Source organism: Panthera uncia, chromosome B4 (assembly GCF_023721935.1).
Source record: "Panthera uncia isolate 11264 chromosome B4, Puncia_PCG_1.0, whole genome shotgun sequence".
Classification (NCBI taxonomy): Eukaryota; Metazoa; Chordata; class Mammalia; order Carnivora; family Felidae; genus Panthera; species Panthera uncia.
This window is the reverse complement of record NC_064809.1, coordinates 75,728,222-75,745,861: the sequence shown is the minus strand read 5'-3', so window position 1 is coordinate 75,745,861 and position 17,640 is coordinate 75,728,222. Positions and strand designations below refer to the sequence as shown.

The 17,640-nt window shown below is 47.7% G+C and overlaps 1 protein-coding gene across 1 annotated transcript; it reads left to right on the top strand.

Annotated features, from left to right (window-relative positions):
* Positions 1-211: 211 nt before the first annotated feature.
* SMAGP (small cell adhesion glycoprotein) lies at positions 212-17,442 on the top strand (the record flags this gene model as incomplete). The annotated part of the gene is made up of 4 exons (XM_049625484.1): positions 212-510; positions 1,420-1,478; positions 15,878-15,958; positions 16,681-17,442. Coding segments are annotated over 4 exons (618 nt in total), but the record flags the coding sequence as incomplete, so codon positions are not given.
* Positions 17,443-17,640: the final 198 nt, after the last annotated feature.

Genomic DNA, 17,640 nt, shown 5'->3' with positions numbered 1-17,640 from the left:
CGCGGGAAGCTCCAAGCTTTCTGGACGCGGACCTGTTTACGTAAACGATACGCAAACGCAAGTAAACGTGATTTTCCGCGTTTGCTGGGAGTTCAAATTCCGTCGATCGGGGGAAAGCGGACAGATCTCAGTTATCCCAGTTCCGATCCCACGCCGTCTGGAGCCTCGGGACGAGGGAGGAAGCGGCTCCGGATGGAGAGGAAAGTGACAATCGGACGAGGAAAAGCAGCCTTTCCTCCCGGGGGAGCAGCGGCGGCCGGGCGGGCAGAGGGAACCTGCAGAGGGCGGTTTCTCTCCTCTTTTCCTGTCCCACCCAGTCGGCCGGCCCCCCCACCCCCACTCCCGGCCGGCCTCCGCAGCTAGCTCCGCGCCCCGGTCCGCGGCTTCCTCCCGCTCGGTGTCCCTTGGCGGCCCTCGGCGAATCTCCGCCGTTCCCGCCCCCCGGAGAGTTCAAAAGGACGCGCGGAGCGGCGCCGGGCCCTTTCCGCGGCAGCCCGTCCGACTGGGAAGGTGAGCACGCGGAGGAGGGCACCTGGGGAGGGCGGGAGGCCCGGCCGAACCCGGGGGCCGCGAGCACACGGCAGTCGCCTCGGCCGCGGGCGCGACGCCAGCCCAGAGCGGCCGGAGCCTCCCGTCGCGGCCGCTCGGAAACGCCCGCCCCGGACGGCCGGTCTCACGCGCCGCGGGCTGCCCCGGGAGCCTTGTGCCGGTAACGCTGGAGGGGCGGGGCCGAGGCCGAGTCGCCGGGTCCGCGCCGCGCCAGCCCCGACGTCCGCGCGGGGCCAAGCGGGGCTCGGCGTTAGTGGCCGGCGGGCGGGGTACGGCAGGGGGTGCGCGGACGGCGCAGCGTGACGGGGAAGGGACGACTGAGGAGAGCGGGCCAGGGCCCGACGGCGGCTGGTCGGGGACGGGCCCGAAGGCGACTGAGGCCCCTCACCTCCACGTTCTGGTGCCTGGCTCCCCGCCCCCAGGCCCCGACCCTGCCCCCACGCGGGGGGGCCGGTGCGTCCTGCCCTCCCGGCCCTCTCCTGACCCCTAGTGGACGGCTGGGCGCAGCCGCCAGGCTCGCGAAGCGCAGAGCACCCGTGCCTGTGGCCGGGCGAAACTGGGTGCGCTGCTAATTTGCATACCTTCGCCTAACTTTCTCAGGCCGGGAGAGATCCCTTAGGTAAATGTGGTTGGTGGCCGAGTGAAAGGATCTCGGGGTGGCACGTTCAAAGGCAGCGTCCGCCAAGTACCAGAGATCTCGGCTCTGCTCTTGGTAGCTCCAGCCCGAAGATGTGCTCAGGGAAACCCAAAGAGAAGGGTTTAGGACTAGCCCCATGAGGGAAGGGACCCACGAAAACCTGGCTCCAAAGGCTCTCCAGCGCCAGGTAGGGGCCCATCCACCTCATGCCGTCTTTGTCCCTCTTCCCACAGATCTGCTCTCTCTCCACTTGCTGCGATGACTAGCCTGCTAACCACGCCTTCTCCAGGAGGTAGGTGAAGGCCTTTCCTAATACTAATGGTAGAGACATTCGTCTACCCCTAGCCCAGGCCTGGAATTCCCTGAGGCCTCAGCCCAGATCTCCGTGCTCACCTCCAAAGGGCCTGGAAGGCCCAGAGGGCAACCAGAGTGGTTACTTTGGTGCGGTTTGAATCTGAAATCGCGGGGACCTGGGCTGGTCCCCGACACTGCCACTTAAAACTTTGTGACCTTTAGTGAGTGATCTACCCTCAAAGCTCCAGTTTTCTCATCTGTAAAATGGGGGAAATAGTGCCTATCTTGCGAGGTTATTATGAGATACCACATATAAAACACCTAGCAACAGTGTCTCATATCTAGTAAGCATTCAGTAACGTTGGTAACAAACAAGTGCTTGTTAGAGACCCACATTTTCCTGGAAAGGAATTCTGTCTGTTTTTGTTTTGTTTTTTTAAATGTTTGTTTATTTTTGAGAGAGAGCGCGGGGGAGGAGCAGAGAGAGGGAGACAAGCAGGCTCTGCGCTGTCAGCCCAGAGTCCAGAGCCCAATGTGGGGCTTAAACTCACAGATCGTGAGATCATGACCTGAGCCGAAGTCGGACACTTAACCAGCTGAGCCACCCAGGTGCCCCTGCCTGCTTTTTAATTCCATTCCTCTGATGCTACGGTCCAGGATCAAAACCCATTGTTTCTTGCAGGCAGGGATCCACCTCTCCTCACTCTGAGAACAGATTCCCTGCCTTTTGTTCCGTAACCAAGCTGAGCCAGACAAACCATCAGATAGTCACTGATTGTGTTTTCGTTGTGTACTCATTTAGGGTGGGGGGGTGGGGAACAAAACCTTGGTTGGTCTATACACCTTTGTTTTCATATACACAGCCTCATTCGTCATTAGGACCGACATTATCTACTATACTGATGTGACATGTGACAACCCCAGGGAAGTCTAAGACAGTGTCCTCTGTAACTGGTGATGCGCACTATTCACAATGTTCGTTGTCCAGTGAGAGATGAGGAAAGGGAGAAGTGGCTAGGAGTCCAGATTGGTCAGCAAAGGCTTCGTGAGTGGGGAATGGAATGGAGTACTTACGCTTAAAGAATCGATGAGGTTTGTACACAGCAAGAAGGGCACAGTGGGTGTTCCGGATCAGGTTCGTGCCTTGTGTGAAACCACCAAGACTGCATTTGTCCTGGACGGTGTTCTGGAGGAGAGGGCAGAGGACCATGAGAATAAACCTCCCCGAGGGAAAAGAAGTGATGCTTGGGCAGCTAACTGAGGAATTAAGACCTGGGTAAATTCTCTTCTTTCCTTTTTTCAATTTGTGGTAAAATACAGATACTATACATGTTACAATTTTAACCACGTTTTGGTAGCCCAGTGGTATTAAATACTGATTAACATTCACACTGTTGTGCAATCATCGTGACGGCCCATCTCCAGAACTTTGTCATCTTCCCACACTGAAACTGTGTATTGATTAGGCAATAACCCCCCACTGCCCCGCCCTCCAGCGCCTAATGACCAGCAATATACTTTCTATCTGTAGAAATTTGACGAGGTACCTCATGTAAGTGGAATCATACAATATTTGTCCTTTTCTGTCTGACTCTCTTAACATGTCTAGGGTTCATCCATGCTGCACCATGTGTCAGAATTTCTCTCCTTTTAAGGCTGAATAATAGCACACATACATCATTATACATATATATATGATACATCATTTTGTGTATCCATTCACCCATCAATAGATTGCTTTCACCTTTTGGCTACTGTGAATAAGGCTGCTGTGAATATGAATGACTTCTCGAGTACCTGCTTTCAGTTCTTTTGGGTACATTCCCAGTAGTGAAATTGCTGGATCATGTGGTGTTTCTGTTTAATTTTTTGAGGAGCGGCCATACTGTTTACCATCGACGCACAAAGGTTCCAATTTCTCTGCATCCTTAACAGCACTCTTCTTTTCTTTCCTTCTTTTTTTTTTTTTTTTTTTTTTTTTTTTTTTCGCATATCTCCTTTGCAGATATGTCGATTCAAGTCCTTGGCCGTTTTTTAATTGGCTGGTTTTGTGGTTGTCGTTGAGTTTTATATTTGTATTCTTGACCCAACGAGCGACATGAATGAAGTGGTATTCTGGGATGTATCATACAGCCCCCCATTCATGGGGTTCAAGCAAACAAAAGTTCCTTGACAGGGACAGGGTAATCACAGACAGGGGGAGGGCTTGTACTTTGAAGGATGGGATAATTGAGAGTCTTACTTGTGGGTTCCCCGCCTCCCCACCTATGCCGCCTCACATCCCTTTTCCCTAATCTATAAAGATGTCCTAAAGGAGATCCTTTGGGAGTGTTGAAAGTGAGGACACGTTATGGCTTTCAGAGGCCCTTGGTACTTTTGCCTTTGTGAGCCCATTCTTCCATTAAAAAATATATTTACATTTATATAAAATTGTAGTTTTTAAGCTTGCATAGTGGCTGTATCACAGCCAACGCTATGATATTGAAGGTGTGATTATTGCTAATTGAAAAATTGTTTTACAACCGTGTTGGTATAAAGAAGAACACAATATTGATATAATGAAACCATTATTTTATATTTATAATTAATAATTGATTGATATAACAATATGACAGTTTCCTTGACCTAACATTCCATTTTTTTCTTCTGATTTTAAAAGAAATTTAAATCGCTACAATTAAAATCCTCAGAAAACACTTTGATGGGCCCCTAAAGTACTGTAGACCCTAGGCATTGTGCCTGCTGTGCCCAGCACACAAGCCACCCTATTGAAAGCAGGGTGGAGTGGAAACTGGCATTGTGGGCTGTGTCTCCCCCTGCCCTGCGCCAGGTTAAGCCCATCTCTTGTGCCACCTAATTACACAGCCACATCCTAGGTTGTCTTCACTCTGAATTAGACCCCCCACCTTTTTCATCTTGCTTATTCCTACTCACAGCCCTGTGAACAGGTTTTATTCTCATTTTGGAGAAGCAAAAACTGACGTTCGGGGCAATGAAGAAATGTACAGAGATTAAATTCTCCCAAGGTCATGTGCCTAATAAAGGCCGAGGCAGGATTTTGTGCCAGGTCTGGTTTACTCCAAAGCCTGTGGTTTTTCTGCCATCGTACATCGGTCTCAGAGTCTCACTCCACCCCGTTGGCCCAGGCACATGAAAGAGAAGGAAGGAGAAAGGGAGCAGACTTCCAGGGCGGGTTCCCATAGAAAGGAGAACTGGGGGAGCCGCCCTTTGTTGGGCAAGCTTAGAGCAAATAAGTAGGTTGGCAAACTGAAGTGGCAAAGGATCTGATGCCTCAGTGATAAGAGATTTAGCCTGGAAACAGGGGTCACAAGGAAACCGACAGGTATCTGGGTTAACAAGAACCAAAAAAGGGTAAATAGGCAAAATAGATCTTGAAGTTCATTTGCTGTTGGTTAGGATTTGGGTGGAGCCTCAAATCTTACTGTGGTCCTGTACCCTAAGCCTCCCGCCTGAACGAAAAATGGTGTTACAGTCCTTCCATGTCTGAGAAGGGAAGGAAGAGAGTAACATCATTATTCCTTTATTTGGACAGGGAGACAGGAGAGAAGCAGGGTAGGAACAGGAGATGATGGTAGGAAAGCTATAAGCCATTTACCCCCTTTTTTTGCCAGGCTTCCTGAACTTAAGTTTACTTGGTTGTTGTTTCCTTTTTCTTTTGTTTTAATTTTTTTTTTTTAATGTTTATTCATTTTTGAGACAGAGAGACAGAGTGCAAGCAGGGGTGGGGCAGAGAGAGAGGAAGACACAGAATCCGAAGCAGGCTCCAGGCTCCGAGCTGTCAGCACAGAGCCCGATGCGGGGCTCGAACCCACAAACCTTGAGATCATGACCTGAGCCAAAGTCAGACGCTTAACCGCCTGAGCCACCCAGGTGCCCCTGTTGTTTATTTTTTCATTAAAAAGCTGTTACATGCAAGACGCCTGGGTGGCTCAGTCGGTTAAGCGTCCACCTCTTGGTTTCAGCTCAGGTCGTGATCTCACGGTTCGTGGGATGGAGCCCCGCATCCCGGCAACAGCACAGAGTCGGCTTGGGATTCTCTCTCTCCCTCTCCCTCTCTGCCCCTCCCCTGCTGGTGCTCGCTCTGTCTGTCTGTCTGTCTGTCTCTCTCTCCAAATAAATAAATAAACAATTTTAAAAATTATTTTTTTAAAAAAAGCTGTGACATGCCACTTAAGGAGTAGCCTTCTAGACCTTTTCGGTGTATACGCAGACATATGTGTATGTGTGTGTGTGTGTGTGTGTACGTTTATAGTTTCATTTTAATTTACTTTTTTTCAAACACGTAATCATATTACACATTACTGCCCTAGCAATTTGCTTCTTTCATCTAACCGTATATCCTGTGTCAGTAATAGCAGATCTAACCATGTTCCTTTTAACAACTGTATAGTGTTTCCAGAATGAATGGCCTGTAATTTATTTAATCATCCCCTGCCGATAGACATTCAGATATGTGTCAACTCTTGCGAACAGTGCTATAGTGAACACCCTTTCCGTTCTGCAGTAAAACTCCGGGAACCAAACCCAGTGGACATGTAAACAAAATGGCTAGCTGGGAGTAGAGCAGAGATGTTTCCAGAACCTGGAGAGCTGGTACTGTGCGGTGGAAAGAACCTTGAAATAAGGAGATAGATTTGAAGCCCAACTCAGCCAACTGCCGAGTAACTCTGGGCTGCTTGATGCAGTTTGCTGAGCTCGTACATAATGATAACACCAACCCTGTTTACATCACCACCGTGGGGTGGAGAGAAAATAATGTATGTTATAATGTATAAAGTGCAAATATAGACTACAGTTTTGTTTTTTTAATTTTATGTAGGCTCCATGCCCCACATGGGGCTTAAACTCACAACCCTGAGGTTAAGGGGCACCTGGGTGGCTCAGCCGGTTAAGCTTCTGACTCTTTGACTTGGGCTCAGGTCATGATCGCGAGGTTTGTGAGTTTGAGCCCCACATCGTCTTTGGGCTCTGCAGTGATAGGCCAGAGCCTGCTTGGAATTCTCTCTCCCTCTCTCTCTGCTCCTCCCCCACTTGCTCCCTATGTCTCTCAAAACCCTGAGATTAAGAGTCACAGGCTCTACCAATTGAGCCAGCCAGGCACCCCCATAGGTTACAGTTGTGACACTTGAAGCCTGAAGACCCTAGCTCATTAGCACCTAGGATACCCCATGACCTTTAGTGGAGTGGAGTTCAAAATTCGATTTAAAAAAAAAAAAAAGTAAACATTTTATTTTGGAGGAATTTAGATTTGTAGAAAAGGTGCAAAAATAATGCAGAGAGTTCCCATGTACTCTTCAGCCGGTTTTCCTAATGTCAGTATCTTACACGACCATGGCACGTTGCGAAAACCAACACATTAACATCGGTATAATCCTGATAACTAAACTAGAGACTTCACTGAGATTTCACCAGTTCAGAAATTTGATTTCGAAGAAAATTCTAAAGGAACACTTTCACTTTATAAAAATTCCAAAATTGGGGCGCCTGGGTGGCTCAGTTAAGTGTCCCAACTTCGGCTCAGGTCATGATCTCAAGGTTTGTGAGTTCCAGCCCCGCGTCAGGCTCTGTGCTGACAGCTCAGAGCCTGGAGCCTGCTTCGGATTCTGTGTCTCCCTCTCTCTCTGCCCCTCCCCTGCTTGTGCTCTGTCTCTTTCAAAAATAAATAAACATTAAAAAAAATTTTTTTTTTAAATTCCAAAATTAAGGCTGAGAAAGTTCCTGAGGGTCAGCTAGTTCACCCACCCATTCTGTGCTAAAATTCTCTCTCCAGTACCCCATTGAAGCATGTGACCCGATTTGCTCTTCCTGCCCGGTGGCAGCGGGGGAGGGGGGAGACCTCTCTCTCCCATTAGTTTCCGCCAGTGGTCCTCTTGCACAGGCCATCCGTCGGCATATTTGAAGATAGCATTCAAATTCTGGGCTCTCCCTAAGTGTTCTGTCTGGACTTTGTCTTAGAAGCTTTCCTTATCTGATACAGTTTCCAAGCCTTTCATTATTTTGGCTGTTCACCACATAATTGTCACACCCTGATGCAGCTCTGCAGTCTAAGAGTGGCACAAAGTAGGTCCACGTTGTTACCTCCATTATTAGAGACCGTATTTATATTAACGGGGGCCTAAGATGACAGCAAGTTAAAAAATTTTTTTTTATTTATTTTTTTTATTTTTGAGAGAGAGAGAAAAAAAATACATGAACAGGGAAGGGGAAGAGAGACAGAGGGGGACAGAGGATCCAAAGTAGGCTCTTGCTGACAGCAGAGAGAGAGCCCAGTGCGGGGCTCGAACTCATGAACTGTGAGATCATGACCTGGGCTGAAGCCGGATGCTTAACCAACTGAGCCACCCAGGCGCCCCTAACTTTTTTTAAGATTGTAAAAGAACAGGTGACCCTTGAACAACATGGGGATTAGGGACACCAACCTCCACACAGTCAAAAATCCATGTATAGGGGCGCCTGGGTGGCTCAGTCAGTTAAGCGTCTGACTTCGGCTCAGGTCATGATCTCACAGTTCATGAGTTCGAGCCCCGCGTCGGGCTCTGTGCTGACAGCTCAGAGCCTGGAGCCTGTTTCGGATTCTGTGTCTCCCTCTCTCTCTGCCCCTCCCCTATTCATGCTCTGTCTCTCTCTGTCTCAAAAATAAATAAACGTTAAAAAAAAAAAAAATCCTTGTATAACTTTTGACTCCCCCCCCAAACTTAATTACTAATAGCCTACTGTTGACCAAAAGCCTTACCAATAACACTCGATTGTATATACATATAACATATGTATATATGTATATATGTATATATATATATACACACACACACACAGAACATATATTCTGTATGTTATACATACTATACACTGTATTCTTACAGTAAAGTAAGCTAGAGAAAAGAAAATGTTATTAGGAAAATCATGAGGAAGAGAAAATACATTTACAGTACTATATTGTATTCTGGGGGGGGAATCCTCCTGAGAAGTAGATCCACGCAGTTGAAAAGCATGTAGAAGAAATTACAAATCATCGAAAATTCCACCACCTAGCTATCACTCTTGTTGCCATTTTGGGGTATATCCTTCTAGTACCAGTTGCTTTCCACTGATCTCACTGTAAGTCTATATATATGCTACTACTAAGCCATGGCGCCCCCCTTCTTTCTTCATGAGTAGTTGGTTTGCTGAACCTAAGACCGGGGACTCTTGTCGAATTCTCATCTTGTTCAATTTGGCCCATTTCTGCAGTCAGTTGAAATCTCTCTGTTCATCAGTTTACTGGTTGCCCCTCTTGCTTGGAGACTTGCACAAATTTGTGGAACGTTCCCTGGGCCTGCAGGAGTCTGCCTTTACCCAAAGGGCACTGAGCCCTTCCACACTAAGCTCGTGTAGAAGGCACCAGTAAAGCAGATCACCAAAAAAAGATCCTAAAGATCTTGCAAAGGATTTACCGTGCAGTGTCTTACAAGGCAAGCAAAAAAGGCAGAGTTACTATCAGAAGGGAAAAATGATATTGAACTTTCTTATACCTATCTTACGACATATTTTGAATTACATGAACTTTCTTTTTTTTTTTTTTTTTTTTTTAACATTTTTTATTTATTTTTGGGACAGAGAGAGACAGAGCATGAACGGGGGAGGGGCAGAGAGAGAGGGAGACACAGAATCGGAAACAGGCTCCAGGCTCCGAGCTATCAGCCCAGAGCCTGACGCGGGGCTCGAACTCACGGACCGCGAGATCGTGACCTGGCTGAAGTCGGACGCTTAACCGACTGCGCCACCCAGGCGCCCCTGAATTACATGAACTTTCTTATACCTGTCTTATGACTTATTTTGAATTACAGAGGGACCATAAATTTAGAACCGGCGTGGTTTGACATAATAGTATCAATTCAGAAAGAACCGAGGTCAGATCCTAGCGGAAGACCCTGTGGTTACACGTGCATCACTTCGTTTCTTGATGGTCAATCACTTCTCCACTTAGACCTTAGAGCCAGCCTGTACTACTCCGCAGGATGTTAGAAACAGTCTTACCCATGCTCTGTGATAAGAGGCTATTTACTCCTACCGCACCTTTCAACTCTCCTTAAACTCCAGTCCCCATCCTCACTCTCAGTTGATGACCTTGCGTTCTATTTTCTTGAGCAAATTAAACTTCTCAGAAGGAACTGCCAGAGGCTCCCACCGCCCCCGCGCACCTGCCGCCTGCCCCCGTGCGTGTCAGTGACACCAGATCTCTGCTCCTCCTGCAGCCAGCCAGTCTCTCTGTGCACTGGGTCCCGTCCCTGTCAAGGACGTGGTTGGAGCCACTCTCCTCCCTCACGTATCACCAGCTGTTCCCTCTCTGAGTTATTCCTATCCATAAATAAACATGCTGTCATTTCTCCCATCCTTAAAAAAATAAACAAAAACCCTAAACTCCCATCCCCCTCCCACTACAGCCCCATTGCTCTGCTCATATTTACAGGAAAAAGTTTATCTATATTCTGCTCCCAGTTCCTCCTCTTCCATTTTTTTTTTTTTTCTTTCCTTGAATCCACTGTAAACCAGGGCCTTTGACGCCGGATTTCACTACAGCTTGTGTTGTCCGGGTCATGACAACATGTGAGCCCTGCGTGGTCAAACCCAGTAATGCTAGTACCTGATCTGTTTGGCTGTTACTCCTCAGTCTCCTTTGCTCTTTCCTTTGTGGGCTCAGCCCTTGGGCCTGCATATTGGTACTTGTTCCCTTGGTGATCTCACACACTCTCATGGGCTTTAATATGCTGACTTTTTAAACCTCCAGTCCAGACCTCTTCCCAAAATTCCAGTCTTAACATCTGCACTTGGATGTCTAATAAGCAGTCGTGTCCAGAATTGAATTCTGATCTTCCCTTCCACATCTGTTCCTCCTGCAGGCTTCCCATCTCGGGTGACACCATGCCCTCCAGTTACTCAGTCCCAAAACCTTGCCGTCACCCTTGCCAGAATCCCACCACTTTCTCACTGGGCTGCCACTAGACCCAGTCAGTGCTTCCAAGCCAGTAGAAAAAGTCACCCCTTTTGGGTGGATGCAGCTGTGGCCTTGGGGAGGGTACAACAACCTGCTTCTACCCCTGTCCTATCTTCCCACAGCCCCTTGTCCACACGGCAAAGGGATCCTTTAAAATCAGTTTCTGTTTGGGGGCACCTGCAGGGTTGGGATTCAGTTGGTTAAGGGTCCGGCTCTTGATCTCAGCTCAGGCCTTGATCTCAGGGTTGTGGGTTCAAGCCCCACATTGGGGCTCTAAAAAAAAAAAAAAATCAGCTTCTGTTTCAGTTACCCATTGCTGCATCACAAACCTCAACAACCAGTCGCTTACAATAAGAACAATTTTATTATTTCTTACAATTCTGTGGGACTGCTGGCACACTTCTGCTGGTTTCGTCTGTGCCCATTCCCGCAGCTTCAGTTGGCTGGAAGGTCCAAAACAGGCTCCCTCACACATCTAGCAGCTGCTTCTAGCTGTCAGCCGAGCGTGGGGTGCCTCAGTTTCCCCACGTGGAGCCTCTCATCCTCCTGTGGGCTACATCGGGCTTCTTCACAACATGGTGGTCTCATCGTTTCAAAAGTGTGGTCTTTGGGGACGCCTGGCTGGCTCGGTTGGTTAAGTGACAGACTTTGGCTCAGGTCATGTAATTGTGTTCATGAGCTCAGTTCATGTCATGAATTCGAGCCTCCGGGAGTCAGGCTCTCTGTTGTCAGTGCAGAACCCGCTTCAGATCCACTGTCTCCCTCTCTCTCTCTACCCCTCCCCTTGAACACTTTCTCTCAAAAAGGAATAAACATTAAAAAAGAAGAAGTATGGTCTTTGGAATTTCAGCCCCACCCCACCCCCCTGCCATCCCCAGACCCACCAAATCAGAATCTGCATTTTAACAAGATCCTCAGGAGATTCTTATGTACCACAGAGGCTGAAAAGCACTGCTTTGAGATATAAATCCAGTCCCTGCTCAAAAACCTCTAAAGGTTTTCATTTCAGTCACTGAAAAAGCCAAAATATACAGCCCCTTTAATTCCATCTCCTCTTGCTGGCATCCCCCCCCTCCACCATGACCTCCATGCCATGCCTTAACGCATGCCAAGCGTTCTACAGCCCCAGTGCTTTCCACTATTGTGGATACCCCCACCTCACACTTGCTGTTCCCTCTGCCCAGATCTCTGCCCAGCTGCCTTCCTCGCCTTCCATAGGTCTTTTCTCCAGTCACTTTATCAGGAAGACTCTCCGTCTACCCCTATCCACAGGCCAAGCCCCAACCCCCTTCCTGCTCTTTTTTTCTACATAGCACCAATCATCATCTAATACAGTATATCTTTAACTTACTTAGTTTATTGTCCATCTTCCCCTTCTGAGAATGTAAACTGTATAAAGAAAAGGGTTTTCTTAACTATAGTAAAATTATACATAACATTTACAATATTATGTCTATTAAGTATATTCACATTGTTGTGCAACCATCACCACCATCCATCTCCATAAATTTCTCGTCTTCCCAGACTGACACTCTCGTACCCATTAAACAACAACTCCCCATCCCTCCTCTGCCCAGCTCCTGACAACCACCATTCTACTTCCCGTCCCTATGAACTTGACTGTTCTAGGTACCTCCTATAAGTGGAATCCATTTTGTAACACGTGTCAGAATTTCCTGTGTCCCATTATTCAGCCCTAAAACGAAGGAAATTCCGACACATGCAACAAAATGGATGAGCCTTTGTTCCTGAGAGGTGTGCTTGCTCCTTTTAGAAGTAGATTCCCAAGAGCCTTCACTTCCAAAAGAGACCATTTTCATCAGAAGTAAAAATCTGATGTTGGGTCTGCCTTCTTCATTAATCCATTGTCTTCACAGAGAGGTAAATTTCTTTGTACCTCCTTCATTCGTACTTCCTGCCTCACCAGATGGCTTTGCGTAAATGGAAACCGACCAAGAACGGCATCCAAGGAAGGCACTTCTGTTGAATCTTCTGTCTGTGAAGGTCTATTGCTGAAATGTACCCTTTAGTTGTAGCCAGCTTGCCTCTGATCACATCCAACATTAAAGTCAGGGAGGTTGCATATGAAGTAATGTGGCTCCCACATCACGCTGACTTCACTCCCTGCTTACCAGTTGCCCTTAAGGATGCACTCTTTGTGACACCACAGTGTGTCGTTGATTGTGGCCAGCTGATTCTTCTTCCGCCTTTATCCGTATCTTTTAAACCCTTGAACTTTCTGGAAAGTTTCTTGTGCTGCCTCATGGTTACCTTTTATGATCTCCTCCTCTCCTTCACTATTCGAAAAAAGAGGAAAGGAGGGTAGTAGGAAGTGTTAGTGTAAATACCTTGCTCGGGCTTTGGAGCGGGTAGTCCTGGATTCAGAGCTTGGCTCCATGCACTGTTCCTTCATGTGTGACGTGCCTCATGTCACTTAACTCCCCCAGGGCCTCCAGGTCCACATTAGCAAATAAAAACACCTACTTGGAAGTGATTGATGTTGTAAGGATTAATAAGCATGTATATAAAGCACCCAGCACAAAGCAGGGACTTAGGAAATAGCAGCTGTCATAATCAGGATCGTTTGCAGAATTTCCCAAATAGGAATCATCTTCCGCCCCAGACTCTCTTTCCAGGGAGTCATATGTATCTGTCCTCTGAAGCCTCACTGAGATTGAGCTCCATGGTCCGGTCCCTGGTTGACCTCATCACTGTCACCTTTCCCAGCATCTATGACTCTGCCTCAGGTACCCAGGAGGTGCAAAGTAAATTGCTGTTGGTGGATTGAACGGAATTCTCTTAATTTTTATACTTAAGATTCTGTACATAAACTGTTCTTCTCAGGGATTTTTGTATGTCTTATGTTTTCTCATGTTTAGGAAAGGCAAAACTGGGATGCTTGGGTGGCTCAGTCAGTTAAGGGTCCAACTCGATCTCAGCTCAGGCCTTGATCTCAGGGTCATGGGTTCAAGCCCCACATTTGGCTCCAGGCTGGGCGTGAAGCCTACTTAAAAGAAAAAGAGAAAGAGAGAGAAGAAGAAGGAAGGAAGGAAGGAAGGAGAAAAAGAAAGAAAGAAAGAAAGAAAAAGAAAGAAAGAAAGAAAGAAAAAGAAAGAAAGAAAGAAAGAAAAAGTCAAAACTAAGAGCATCTGTACAGAATTCTAGAAGGTGGAGTGCAAAGGAGTGCAGCCAGCCCTGGGACGTTTGGGGGAGGAAAGTGTACGTGTTAAGAGGCAGCAGTCAGAGTCTGACCAGGAGGGTAAGTTCAGGGCATCTATCAGAAATGACATCCCATCGCTTTTGCTGTATTCTGTTTGTTAGAAGTCGCTGGGTCCAGCCCACGCACAGGGAGAGGGGCTTACACAAAGGTATAAATACCAGGTGGCAAGGATCGTCTGGAGCCATCTCACCAGCTGCCCACCATGCTCCCATTTTGGAAATCAAGAAACTGAAGCTCAGAGAGATTTAGTAACTTCCTTAAGGGGTCACCTAGTAATTTGTCGGTGCAGGGTTCCAACCGAGAGCAGCTTTTAATCACTGAGCACATAAACAAAGTCACCTTAAATAATATATTGAGTAGTAAGCACTCTGTGACGCTTCCGAGCTCTTTCAGGCTTCACCCTCACCCTGCAAAGTTGGTTAATGTCACCCCCCATCAGCAACACTAGAGCACTTGAGTGAATGGGAGGGATGTAACCATTTGCCCAAGGCCATGGAGTGGCTGAGCTATCCATTCCTAAAGAAAGAGTGGAGAATAGTGGAGAAGGGTTTGGCCTGGCGTGGGGAGGGCAGGTGCTGTAGGCGGCTCACCTCTGCTTTGTTGCAAGACCAGGTTCATCAGGCCTCTTCTTGGCCTGTGTAAAAAAAAGACCCCTCACCACCATTGGCCCCTTTCAACACGGCTCCCAGGCCCACCACTGGTGACTTCATTTCACTTGCCCTAAATGGAAACCTGCAGGTGTCAGGCATTAGACAGGAGTCACGCTCTTGCCCTGTGGTCCAGCCGCACCAGCTCTTGTCTCAGAGCTTTGACCCGGGCTCTTTTCTCTGCCTAGAATGTGCCCCACCTCTTGTCCCTCTTCCCCTGTAAACACCTACCCCTGCTTCGGCTCCCACCTCAAATCTTACTTCCTGTGGAGGCTGCACCTGCTGGAGGACTAGATCAAGCCCAAGTCACATGCTTTCCCGAGTGCCTGGCGATTTCCTTTGTTTCATGTATCGCAGTCATTAACTGTGAACCGTGGATGGTGGAGGGTAGGCTCCGGGAAGGGACACCATTTTGCTCACCATTACATCTCCAGTGTGCCTGGCGCAGTACCTGGCAAAGGGTAGGCAGTTAATGAGTGCTGCTATTATTTATTGAATGAATATTGAATAATGCCCCCTGTTTTCCCCAGGATACCTCTGTCCTGCAGTTAACTGAACCTGGTGCCTCTTCAAATCCCTACATGAAAATGCTAACTGGGGCGAGAACTAAACGGGCTCCGTCTCCCTGACTGCCCGCATAAACACTTAAAAGGGACTTCTGGAGACCTGTAGTTCTGAGTGTTCCCACCCTAGGTAATGACCTTAGTGGCGGGACTTTCAGGCTCTAAAGGACGGATAGAACAATAGCAGGAGGAGGTAGGAGATGTATTTTAGGGTAGGAGAGGCCTTGTTTCGGAACCTTTTAAATTACAGGGCCTACTCTGGAAGTGTAAGAAAGGGTTTTAATAAGAGAGAAGCATTCGTTTCATTATTTTAAAATAACGTTTACAAAGAGTTTGTAAGACCATGTATTAACACTCATTTATTTTTGAGAGAGACAGACAGAGCACAAGTGTGGGAGGGGCAGAGAGTGAGGGAGACACAGAATCCGAAGCAGGCTCCAGGCTCCGAGCTGTCAGCACAGAGCCCGATGCGGGGCTCGAACTCATGAACTGTGAGATCATGACCTGAGCCCTTAACTAAGCCACCCACGTGCCCCACAATAGCTTACCTTTATTGAGTTACGTACTACCTGTCACAACAAGCCTATAAAGTAGATACTTTTATCTCCATTTTGCAGGTGAGGAAGCTGACACATGCAGGGGGGCGGGGCGGGGGGGTGGGGTAGGTAATTTTCTGAAGGTAACAGCCAGTAAAGGACAGAGCTCAGATTCGAACCTCATCATTTAGGCTCTAGAGCCCATACTCTTAACCACTATATTAGGCAGAGAGAAACCCATCAACTTGTTCATGGTCTTTGGATGGTAGTTTATTTTCTCTTCTATTCTCCAGGTTTTTCTATACGGATTTACTACAGGAGTTGAATGATAACTTCTTTATTAGGGAAGAGGTGGGGTGGTAAAATTTGAAGGACGGATGTATGTTTTAGGACAGAAGAATTCACCCCATTTCCCTTTTCACTTTTCTAAATTTTCCAGAAGAGCCGATGACCACCCCAATCCTGCAGGCCACTGAAGCCCTGTCCCCCAAAGCCGAGGCCAGCACAGCACTCATAGCAGGTAACAAACGCCCTGAGCCAAATCTGAGAGACCTCTTGAATTCCACGGCTATCTCACTCCACAGATGGGGAACCCAGTGGCTGAACTAGGATTTTCCCTATGCAGGAAAGCACCACAGATTGGAGACCAAATCCAGTAATGGGCTCGTTTGGGCACATAGGTTATCTTACACACGCACACACACAAGGCTGTAAAAGACTCTTAGAGGCTCTGTGCCAGAGACACTGCCGGTAAACGTGGGAAGCGGCCACAAACAGATGTAAGCGCGTACGGGCGCTACACTCCACTGTGCGGGGAGAGATGAGGATGTGTGTGGTTTGTCAAGTGGGTGAGGAAGAGGATGGGAGGGATCAGAGAAATCCCTGCAGGAGGCTGTGGGTTTTAAAATGCCTTCCTCTTGGGATAAGGTATTTCCTGTTTCCCTCCTTCCTGTTTCTATCCTAATCATCAGGAACCGGTTGAGAGGGAGTTGTTTTGTCAGAAATCAAAAGCCTTGTGTCCTTAGCTTAAGTACCAAGGTACTCCGGGGGTCATGCACCATGGAAGTTGGACTTGGGGAATATGGATTTGCAAGTGGCCACCGGTTAATTAGAACCCTGGTTCTTAGAAATAGTGAGGGTGCTTATACATAGCGAGGGAATCGTCAAATTCAGGGGGCCCCATGAATTGCTGAGACATCCTCAGTCCTGAAACATGTCTGCATTTTCCCTCTCCTTTCCAAGTTGTTATCACCGTGGTCTTCCTCACCCTGCTCTCGGTCGTGATCTTGATCTTCTTTTACCTGTACAAGAACAAAGGCAGCTACGTCACCTACGAACCTGCAGAAGGCGAGCCCAGCGCCATCCTCCAAATGGAGAGTGACTCAGCCAAGGGCAGGGAGAAGGAGGAATATTTCATCTAATGACTCCCGGGCCCCAAGGAGCTTATCCAGGCTCCGGTGTTAACACACTATTTAATTTATTAGGCGCAAGTTTTATCTGAAACCAGTGAGCAGCACTGATCGATATAGGCAAACCTGAGCTCTTTCTAGGACACAGGCCCAAATGAATGCCAGCGTCACTGACACCAGGGACACAGAGGAAACTGCTCATGATGTCGTTAGCCAGGCCTTTCTAATATAGCGGGTTTCTGTGGCTGCCCAAGAAGGTGGAGCTGTACCCGACAACATGAGTATGTGCCCAATCATCTTCAGTGTTTTCAAGGTCGAAGGGAAGGACAGTTAAGAGTCGCTGGCTGCTCCCCTATCCCTTACCTGGTCAACTAGTTGACAGCCTGTGCAGAGATAGTGTCCATACTAGTTCTTGCCAGGTGCTGGATACCACAGTAAAAGGCCAGACCAGGAGGGACAGACTATGGAGACCTCACCTCCTGATGAATGTGCTCCATCTCCTGAGCCTTCTTCCTTTCCATATTCCCCAACAACCTTACACTGATGCTACTATTTTTTTCACAATTAAAAATGTTTATTGATAATAGAAATCCGATTCTCGTGTGCAAGAAATAACTACCTTTATATTTTGACTTATCCAGACTTAATTTTTTTTAATGTTTATTTATTTTTGAGAGAGAGAGAGAGAGTGGGGATGGGCAGAGAGAAAGGGAGACAGGGGATCCGAAGTGGGCTCCGTGCTGACAGCAGAGAGCCCCATGCAGGGCTTACTTAATTAAACCCATGAACTGCG